Genomic DNA, 10735 nt, shown 5'->3' with positions numbered 1-10735 from the left:
AGAAGAGAAGAGAAGAGAAGAGAAGAGAAGAGAAGAGAAGAGAAGAGAAGAGGAGTTGAGTTAATTCAGAAAGAAAACCTCTGACTATTCTTCAGGTCCAGGGCTGCTGCTCACCTCCTCCCTTCCACAGGCCTGTAGGACTGGCTGCTACAAAATTCAACAAATACTTATTAAGCACTTAACAAATTCAAGACAATATGCTGGGGCTTGGGGATACAAAGAAAAAACTGAAGCAGTCTGCCTCTTTGAGGTGCTGTATGAAGAGGGGGTACAGACTACATACCGGGGAAGGAGACGAAGGAGAGAAGCATTTATTTAAGCGCCTACTATGTGCCATCCACGGGGCTAAGTGCTGTAGAGTTAGTGAGAAGGTCTGGCCAAAAGGTCTCCATATTGGAGGAGGGGTGGACCCTGATGACATCGCCCAAGCTGCCCCACAAGGGGCTATAGGATTGAGATGTGGGGAGGGATCTTGGAGTTGGACCCCAAATCCAAACTCCGATCAGCCTCGGGTACAGCAGAGGCGGTTCTGGTTTGGGGGCTGTGACTCCCACATGCAAGGCCCAGGGCTGGGCTCCCAGGCTGCCGTAAGGCAGAGCCAGGGAGGCCAAACGGCCGTCCCGGCCACTTACCAGCCGTTGACCTCATTCTGGGAGTTCACATCCACCCCGCTCTCCACCAGTTTCTGCACCTCGTGGATGTCCCCCAGGGCTGCGGCCTCCCTCAGCCTCTCCTGCTGCTCCTTCTCCTCCAGCTGGGCGCTCATCTTTCCCCCAGGGGCCTCCACTTCCTCCCCGCAGCCCTTCAGCCTGAGCCTGCAGCAGCTGCCGCGGCCTCTGCCCGCCCGCCAGCCTCAGGGGCCTGGCTGCCTGTCAGCGCCGCGCCCGCCCGCGCTCCTGCCCGCGCCCCCGCCGCGGCCTCCCCACTGCCATGGGCCCGGAGTGAGCGAGAGCGAAAGCGAGGGGGGAGGGTGCGTGCCGCCCGCCACCCCCCGGGGTTCCCCTCGAAGCAGCCGCCGCCCCCGCCCCCGCCCCGCCGCCGCTGTCTCGGGGGCTGAGCTAAGCCCGCCCGCCGGCCCGCGCTGGGGGGACGCTGTTAGGTGTGACAACCCTGACCTAGATACTTTCCGTTCCTACCGCCAGAGAGGCCGAGCGGCCCGGCGGGGCCGGCCCCGGCGTTATGTAACTGCGCTGCTGGGTGATGGGCCATCGATGAATCACCAACTATTTTTAGTGCTCCTCCTCCTCCCCTTACCTCTATCCACCCCGCTTCAGTTCCATTTTCTCCTCCCTCCTCTTCTCTCCTTACTCTCCCCTCTTCTTTTCATTCCCTTCCTCCCCCTTCTCTTTCCTTTCCACTCTCCTCCTTCTACCCATTCTTTTCTTCCTCCCCTTCATTTCCACTCCCCTATTCTTCCTTGCCATTCTCTTTCTCTCCTTTATTCTCTCCTCTTCCCGCCTTTCCATTCACTTCCTCTTTTCCTCCTACCCATTCCCTTCTTCCCCTCTTACTTCCACTCCCCTTTTCTCCCTATCCTTTCCTCTCCTTCCTCTTCCCATTTTCCCACTTCCCTTCTCTCCCTTCTTCCTACTTCTCTCTTCCCTTTCACCCTTCTCATTTCCGTCTTCATCTCCTCTTTCTTCCTTTATCCCTCCTCCCCTCCCTTTCTCTTCCCCTGCTCACTAGCTGCCTCCCCCTTTCCCTTTTCCCCCTTTCCCTCCTACTCTCTTCCTCCACCTCTTCTTTTCCCCTTTCCATTTTTCTTTCTTCTCCTCATTCCCTTCCTCCCCATTTTCTCCTTCCCCTTATCCCTCTTCCCTTCTCTCCATCTTACCGTTCACTTATTTCCTCTCCTTTTCCCCCTTCTCTCTTCCCTTTTTTCCACTTTCCTTCTCTCCTTCCTTTTCCTTCTTCCCTCTCTTCCTCTTCCCATTCCCATTTTTCTCCTTCCCATTTCCCTCTCCTCTTCTCCCATTTTCCCATTCCTCCATTCCCCCTCTTCCCCTTCCTGCTCTTCTCCATTCCCCCTCTTCTTCCCTTTCCTGCTCTTCTCCATTCCCCCTTCTTCTCATCCTTCCTCCCTCTTCTCTCCTCCCCTTCCCATTCTCCTCCTCCTCTCCTTTTCTCCCTTCCTTCTTCTCTCCCTTCCCCGCTTCATCTTTCATCTTTTGTTACAGTCTCCAAGATGAAAGGAAATGCACAGATAATGGGGGGGGGGGGAGGGGAAGCATCTCTGTAAACCAGTAAAGACTAAACCCCTGGTGAAAGCCTTTGGACCAGACTCAGAAATAAGGAGTGTCTCTTTGATTGTCCTTCTGACTTATTTGAGCACTAATAGCTCAAATAGCTCCTGGTACCCACCATGGGGAAAACAGACTAGGAAATGATTACGTGGATATGGGTTTTCACAATAGGCATGTGATTACATATATACCAGAGGCAGCTCACCTGGGATGTGGCAAAGCCCCTTTTGCCCCACCCTAGGCATAATTAATAGCTATATTATACTGATTCTTTTCATTGTGCTTGAGAGCATGCTATTTATGTCTAGTCTGTCTTATGTAATAGCTATAGAAAAGAATTGCAGGTATTCAGTATTTGACTTTTTTCTTTAAACAAAGTTTTATAAGTATTTGGTTATTTTTTTAAAAGTCTACTTTTATATAAATCTGTTTCTTAAAAAATTTGTCACAGCTTGTAAACTGAGTAACTAGTAATTAATTACTACCCAAGAAAGCTGTTGTAGGAGTAAAGAAAGAAGGAAATAAAATATCAGGGTTAAATTAGAATTATACTGATTCAGCTCCCAGAAGCTCCTAAAAGAACTATGGTGTACCTATATATACAAGATTTCTTTATATATGTCTATATATAAATATATTACATATTATACAACATTAATAAGTATATTAAAATCATAAATAAATCTTGTATATATATGTATATGTGTGTGTATATAAATATAAAACCCTTCTTAGATCCTTGCCTAATCAATTTACTGAGAGGTTGAACCAGAGGCAGCACTGCTTCTTCCATCCAAAGGGAGTAGAAAACACAGCTGGGCTAGTGCCCAGGTGCTTCAGAGAGATCTTGAGGTCAGGAGGCTTCAGAGACAACACTGAGGGGAGGAAGGAAGGAAGAGAGGGGATGAATCAGGAAGGGACAAAATTAGGTGTTAGAGTTTTCATTTCATTCTCTCCTGGGGCTCCCTAGTGCACTCAAAGCAACCTTTCTCTTGATGGTGGTGAGGAAAAAGCCTCCTGTGTTTATCTATTGAATTTTCTCAAAAGTAGGACATACCTCATGCTTTTTGAATGTATTGGCTTTTAATGTAAGTTGACTGTGGCTATAAAGTGGTATGTAAATTTTCAAATACATAATAGTTGTACGAAAAGAGGGATTTAGTTTTCTCTCTTCCCTTATATATTTTATAATAATAATAATTAGCATTTATATAGTGCTTTGAAGTTTGCACATTGCTTCACAGCTGTTATCCTATTTTATCTTCACAACAACCCTGCTATCATTAACCTCCTTTTACATATCAGGAAACTAAGATCAGAAGACATAGAGAGATCAAATGACTCGTCCAGGGTCATGCAGCTCAATGTGTCTGAGGCAGGATTCAAACCTCTGCTGTTCAATACCATTTCAATCACAGGGAAGGAAATTGATGCCCAGAGAGATGATGTACCTGATCACATGGGCAATAACAGAGGAAGAATTCAAATGAGTCCTAGGATTAAGCTCCCACAGAAGTGAAACTTAATGAAACTTGTTCCATGTCCTTTCCATGATACAAAATTTACCTGATTTCTTTATCTGCAAAACCTCTACAATCCTACCCAACTCTCAATAGACTTTCTTTTTTGTCTCCCTTAGACCAAGTATAGAAACTCAGTAAATATTTGAAGTGGCCACAGCTAGGAGTCAGCATATGTAAGTTTAAGTCAGTTTTCATTCATACAATATATAGTAAACATCACAATACTCTCTTTGTAATCTTGGAAGTCACTTTAAAAACCTCTACCACAGTCTCCCTCTATAAAACAGAGTAGAATGACTCTTGTTCTTTCTACCTTACACTATTGTCAAAAAGACAAAACTAAATATTTCTATGGTATTCAATCTTTGTGGGGTGGGAGGATAAGGGAATAGAGATGGGGAATAGGGACCAGATCTTTGAATTTATTTAGGGAGCTCACTCTACCAAAACTCATGTGCTTCAGGTCTGCAGCTGTAACTACACTCTTAGATTTGCATAGGGCACTGAGAGTGAAAGTCATTTGCTCAGTCACGTGTTGTTTGTCCTTCATTTTGGAAGAGGACCAATGACATCACAGGTGATGGCTTGACTTGTTTGTGAACTGAATTTAAGTGAAGCAGAGTTGCACAAAGTCATCAGCCTCACTCTCTCTTTCAGTGTCATTGAAGTCCAGTGGCAAGAGAAAAGTCAGGAAGACCATCAATAGCCCAGATTGCAGTGGGTGACTTAGGGATCTTTGATGTCTGACCAATTTCTAAGCACCTCTACTGCCTGCTTCAGCTGCCTTCATGGCCATTGAAACAAATTGTTCTCATCTGCCTATTCCACTGGAAAAAGTCTTCATGTGCTTGGGGTAGGCATCCCCCTAACTCACTGGTGGGTTTGAGGCCCCTTGGTTACCCTCTTACTGATTTAGCCTATCTGACAAAAACAGTTTTACTGGGTTGTGGTTGCTGTGCATGCTACAGCTTTTTAGAGGTGAGAGCTACTCATTCATGTTTGGTGAACATGAGGATGGAGTGAATTCCAAGGATGGGGGATAGTCCATATGAATTGCACTGTGGGTAGAGATGTATTTGGGAGTATCTAGTAGTCTAGTTTAGCTAGATCATGGAGTACACATAGTGAAATATTGAGAGATAAATTTGAAGTCACAATATGTAGACTTAAATGCCAGGATAAGTAGTTTGAGGCAATAGGAAACCATAGAAAGTGTTAGAACTTGGAAGTTATGTAGTCAGAGCTGTACCTCAGGAAGATTATTTTGGCAGCTATGGAAAGGATAGATTGAAGAGAAGAGAGACTGGAACCTCAGCCTATTTAGTTAATCACATAAACAGTATGGAAGAGGGAGAACTTGAAAACAGACCATCCTGACTCCATGGCTGGCTCATTATACACTGTCATACTGTTGCTCTCTTTAGTTACCCACTCCCCCCACTTTTTTTTCAGTTGCACTTTCAACAAGCCTTTATTAGAGCCCTACCATGTTTCCTCATCTCTAAAATTAGGCAGTTGGATTAGAGAACGCTGCTAATGGTTCCACGTGCCAGGCAGGCATAGTGCCAAATACCAGGTACAGAGACAAAACTCAAACAATTCCTTAAGGACCTTACATTTTATTAGAGGAAACATGCATACAGAAAAATACACACCAAAGATATACAAAATAATCACAAAGTAATGAGAGAAAGGCCCTGACATATCAAATAGAGCCCTGGACTTGGAGTAAGGAAGATTTAGCTTCAAGTTCTGCCTAAGACACTAACCGTGTGAACCTGGGCAAGTTACTAGAGTCAGTCAGTAAACATTTTATTAAGGCCTACTCAGTGCTAATCAATTGCTGGGGAGACTAGAGCTAACAGACAAGTACCAGGTTTGATCAGAGCTCAAATTTAAGATTTAATCTATAATCTTATTAATCAGATTTAATCTATAATCTTATTAACTGGCCTCCTGTGGGAAGTGGCCCCTACTAAGGCAAGAAAAGTACTTCGAAAATAAGGGCTTAATAAATAATTTATTCATTTCATGGCCACAGGCATTAATCCAATCGCTTATATTACAAATGAGGAAAGTTGAGGCCCAGAGAGGTGACTTGAACAAGATCACGCAGTGTGCTTATTAGGATTTCCACTCTGCCAGTAGTGTTAGTTACACTAGAACACAGCTGCCTCTAGTGAAGGCTATGAAATTTATTCGGAGGGCTATGCCTAGAGGAAAATAAATTCTTAAAGTGGGAGCATTAAACATGTTCCACATTTGTTTTGTCTGCCCAAAGGCTGAGTGAAGCCGAAGCTGCCAGCGGGAAGTGGCCCGGGAAAGATAGTGCGGAGAGGAGAGGGGGGAAGGGAGAAGGGGAGGGGGGGAATAGGAGAGGAAGGGAGGGGCCGCGGAGAAGGGGGAGGTGCCAGACGCGCAGGTCCACTGGGACTATAAGACCCAGGAGACACCGGGCGGAAGACCGCGAGATTGGTGGAATCCGCCAGCCCAGGGTGCGTTCTCGCGGGCGTCGGCGCAAGGCACGCCGGGAAGCTGTTCGCGCAGCTGCCGCCATTTTGGCTCGTCTCCTCTTCAGCGACGGCTGCGGCCCCTGTTGCCGGAGAACGGCGGGGAGCGAGGGACGGCGTCGGCATCGGCGTCGGCGTTGCCGGGGGGTTTTTTCTTTGGATTCCCAGGCTGTGAAAGCAGCCGCTCGTTGAAAGGCATCATGATTTCGGCCTCGCAGTTGTTGGATGAGTTAATGGGCCGGGACAGGAACTTGGCCCCCGATGAGAAGCGCAGCAACGTGCGGTGGGACCATGAGAGCGTGAGTTCCGGGGCCTGGGACTGGCTTGGGCCTGGACCTGGGGCGGGGCAGGGCGGGTGGAGTTGGAGGGGCTCTTCGGGAGCTGAGGGGCCGGAGGTGGGGTGGTACGAACCTTAGAGCTCAACCTCCGCCGAAGGGAGGGGCTCGCCTCGGGGCTGGCTCCTTTGTAAATAATAACAATAAGGATACTACGGAGGCCCGCGCGGGAAAGGAGAATGTATCTATTTCCTAGGCTCCGGAGGCGCGGCCTCCTGCGGGGGAACTAGGTGGCACGGTGGGGGTGGGGAAGAGGCTTAACATATCCGCCCCTTTACTCTCCCCCATCCTGGTTAAGTTTCGGTGGAGCGTGGGATGTGTGTATGTGTGCGCGTGTGCGCCCGTGTGTGTGTGTCCGTGTCCGTGTCCGTCCGTGTCCTTAGAGCCCCACTGCCCAGGCCGCCCCGCGCTTCCTACTACGCCTTGGTATTCCACCTCGGGCTATGCATTTCCGTGGCTTTCCGAGAGACCTGTCAGAGTGGATGGGAGTGCTTGCGTGCGCCAAGAAACTTCAGCCGCGTGAAGAGGGCCGCGTACTCCGGGGCCGGAGGGAGCCGCTGCTTAAGAGCCAGAACATACTCCACAGCTGATTGCCCACTCCCATCGCGTATAATAAGTGTAGTCGGGAATCTTTTTCGTTTATTTTTTTAAAATTTTATCTTTTGCAGGAAAATAATATTTAGAGTTTTTCCAGCGGTGGGATTTTTTAAAAAATTGGCACTAGCTAAAAGGAAAGATCTGACTGCACAGAGTGGTCGTTTTATATCTAAATACTCTGTGACGTAATAGATTGGTGCTTTAAGGGATGGCAGTACGAAGTGCTCTCTCTGTGAGGGAAGAAGTCAAGTGATCAAACTTTTATTTAAGTTCATAATTACTCGATGGACGCTATGCTAAGACCGGAAATAGAAGTATTGTAATATATTGTATTGTGATTCGTTAGAATAAGAGATGGATAGTTAGTTTAATGAACCTGAAACTCCTTTGGGGGGGAGATGTTTTGACGAACTGACCCCTTCTCCCACTGAAAAAAAGTGTTGGGCTTTTTTGTTTTTGTTTTCTGCTTTAAAATAATCATGAATTGTTAGTTGTGTGATGTTTTGAAGGTCATGCATACACACTAGTAAAGTGTTTTTGTTAGCCAACCCATTTTGTGGAGAGTAATTCATTTACACTTACTTAAAAACGTGGGAAGTTTTCCTTCCAAAGGTGATTTTCTCCAGTAGGATTTCTTCACGCTTAATTGAAACTTTTTTGTGAGGAAGGGCGAAAGTTGAAGTAATTACCTTGGACTTGAAGTTCCCTGACCAGGAGGCAGGCAGCAATAGTTTTCATTGTGACTTTGGCACCAGTCTTCATTTTTTGGTTTCATCTCCACCCAGCTTGGTACCCACTCAGCCTAAACTATAGTAGAGATAGAAAAAGGATAAGCTAACTGTATGGCAAGTTAATTGCAAACTTTCTGTTAATCACTTGCTCTATCTTAGGGCAGGTGCTAGAGACTGGGGAAGGAGTGGAGAGGGTTTACAGAGTTGATAAAGTGGCAGACCCTGCACTTAAGGAATTTACAGTCTGGTAGGTGAAAATACCATATACTTTAAAAGATGTAAAATGGATTAAGGATGGTAAAATGCACCTAGTCCAGTGATCACAAGCCCTTGGTTTTTGTTGCCTTATTATTGTTTTCCCTGAAAACAGGGCTTCCCTCATGTATTGTGACATGCTTTATGTTACTGTCTCAATGATGCAGTTAGAAAAGGCCATGTCATTATAATACAGTACAATTACTTGCCCAATAAAATTCATAAAGTTGGTTGCCTCAACTTTTGTGCTACCTGCATTGATTTGTAGCATGTAATAATTATTAGTAACTGATATTTACATAGAACTGCAAGGTTTACAAAGTGCTTCCCTTAACTCCAAAGTAGACAAGTATGAATATTAACCTTTCATTTACCAGGTGAAGTAACTGAGGCTCAAAGGTTAAAGTGCCTTGCCATGGGTCATATAGAAATTGATAACTGAATGTTTTTTAAGTGCTGAGTAAGCAAGCTTTTGGAAGAGCTGTAATTAAATAGGATTAAGAGTCCCTGTCCTCAAAGATCTTACAGTCTTCAGATTCTGACAGTATTCTATCTGCACTTCATTGCCTAATCTGTTATACTTTTGAAGGGCAGTTGACAATTATTTAAAACTCAAGTTGAAAAGTTACTGTTTCATCAGATATATTTTGTACATGGCAAGCATGGGGTATTGGGTAAGAATAAAAGTAATGTTCTAAGTGGGTCCTACAGATCAAATTATAGTGGAACAATGCATTCTCATGACATAACTTCTAATTAATTTACAGATTCCTGTCTGGCTAATACAATACTACTAATTCTTGATTGATTATCTAGCCTTCCCTTTTCTTAAAGCCAAACCCCCGTTGAGGCTTGATTTTTGTATGTATGTATGTATATGAAATACAGATGTATTTTCTTTTTTTTAGTTCCATCTTTCCCCTACCCCAATTTCTCGAGTAAGAACAGCATTTTGAGTTAGGGGTACCTTTATTTTTTCTATTAAATTTTGAGTTAACATTTATTTTCTTTCTCCCAACTTGGAAAAGTACAAGAAACAAACATGTGGATAGTTGAGCAAAAACATTTCAGCATTGTCTGTGTCCAAAAATAGGTCTTATTCTGCATGTTAAATCTATCCCCCCCTCAGTCAAGAGGTAGGTAGTATAATTACCAGTACTCATGAATGATCATTAGTGCCTTTGTTTTTATGTAAAACTGGGAAATAGGGAGCATATTATACGATTTCACAGAATTTTAGACTTGAAGACTTCCAGCACCACCTTAAATTATAATTTCACTTCATAGGTTCATAGATTTAAAGCTTGAATGAACCTGAGAGGTCTTCTAGTTAGATTTTTCTCTTGAGGAAACTGAGACCCAAAAAGATGAATTGACTTACCCAAGGTCATAGAAGGGTAGTTAAATGGCAAAACCTGTATCTAACCCAGGTCATTTGACATGTCCAGTATATTATTCATTCTGACAGTACTAGCTATTCAGTTCAGGAATGGGAACTTTATCCCATTGCCTAGTCTGATATCCTATCTAGTCCTGGGTCTAAACTCCACAGGTATGGACTACTCTGTGCTTCATTTCTAATTCATACTGTCAGTGACTCCTACCTATTCCTCCACCACTGCCTTCCTCTCCCCAAGCTGATGATCATCTCCCAAGGAAACTGAGGTCTTTGGAGGTCACTTCTTAAAAACTGAACTCTTTAAACCCTTTGGTAAATGGTAAATAAAGAAAATTGCAAATTATCAAACTCCTAAATTATTTGTGGTGATGTAGTATGAGTATTATGTATTGTAGCTGGATTTCTGAAAGGCATAATGCTTTTGTTTTACTGTGTCTTTGCACTATCACAGCTGCTGCATAGTGGGATTCCTGCTATTTTCTGCTTGTCTCTTAACCTCTCAAGTAAAGAAGCTATACTGTATATTGTTGGGAGAACTGTTACAATTTAGGCGAGCTCTGAGGTGGGAAATACTTTCTTCAACCTCCAGTGAAATCAGAATTTCAAAGCAGTTTTGAGGGATCATTGATTCTAATCCCCACCTTTGTTATTTTTATTTACTCATAAATACTGATTTTTCTGCATTGAGCATCTTGTCTCTTCCTAGTAACTGCTGTTGCCATGGAAGTGAATAATTGTAACAGCTAATGTAAATAATTTTCTACAGGAACCATGTGGGAGAATTTCAGCTGTTTTACATTTTGCTGGACGTTCTTTTTAGGAAGCAATTTATGAGTGTAAATAAGATCGTAAGAAATTAATGGTAATCTTATTTGAAGGGGATTTTGTGGCATAACAACTGAAAATAACATTTTGAAGTTCTAAATTGAGATTCAATTAAATATCTTTGTCCAAAAATGAAATTATTGAACTCTACTTGAACTTAAAAAACTTTTACTTTATCTCTCAACATATATTGGAAATTTAGGAACAAAATTTTGGTTGGCATTACCAGATATTGAACCTATTAACAAAAGAACTCTTTATCTGTAATAACCAGGTTTGGTTGGATATTTTGTTATTGTTTCTTTGTGTTTATTTAG

General features: G+C 43.8%; 3 protein-coding genes across 10 annotated transcripts in view; 1 reads left to right on the top strand and 2 right to left on the bottom strand.

Annotated features, from left to right (window-relative positions):
- Nucleotides 1–911, bottom strand: part of ANKRD40 (ankyrin repeat domain 40) — a 28774-nt gene extending 27863 nt beyond the window's left edge. The window contains exon 1 of one of the 2 annotated variants that reach the window (XM_069067522.1): nucleotides 633–911. In XM_069067522.1, the coding sequence (XP_068923623.1) occupies nucleotides 633–766 (134 nt within the window). In that variant the 5' untranslated portion in view covers nucleotides 767–911. The remainder of the gene's footprint in view (nucleotides 1–632) is intronic. The other variant, XM_069067521.1, reaches the window with a different exon arrangement.
- MRPL27 (mitochondrial ribosomal protein L27) overlaps nucleotides 1–10735 on the bottom strand; it is a 477291-nt gene that overhangs the window by 456245 nt on the left and 10311 nt on the right. The window lies entirely within an intron of this gene.
- LUC7L3 (LUC7 like 3 pre-mRNA splicing factor) overlaps nucleotides 6307–10735 on the top strand; it is a 52417-nt gene continuing 47988 nt past the window's right edge. For all 7 annotated transcript variants that reach the window (XR_011164332.1, XR_011164334.1, XR_011164335.1 and 4 more), the window contains exon 1: nucleotides 6307–6575. Coding sequence is in view for 2 of the 7 variants with exons in the window: in XM_069067540.1 (XP_068923641.1) it covers nucleotides 6477–6575 (99 nt within the window). In the remaining 5 variants the exon portion in view is untranslated. The remainder of the gene's footprint in view (nucleotides 6576–10735) is intronic.

Source organism: Petaurus breviceps, unplaced genomic scaffold (assembly GCF_028583685.1).
Source record: "Petaurus breviceps papuanus isolate PSGF00001 unplaced genomic scaffold, PetGlider_PUasm1.0 90750, whole genome shotgun sequence".
NCBI lineage: Eukaryota > Metazoa > Chordata > Mammalia > Diprotodontia > Petauridae > Petaurus > Petaurus breviceps.
The sequence above is the reverse complement of the archived record's forward strand: the minus strand, read 5'-3'. Positions and strand labels throughout refer to the sequence as shown.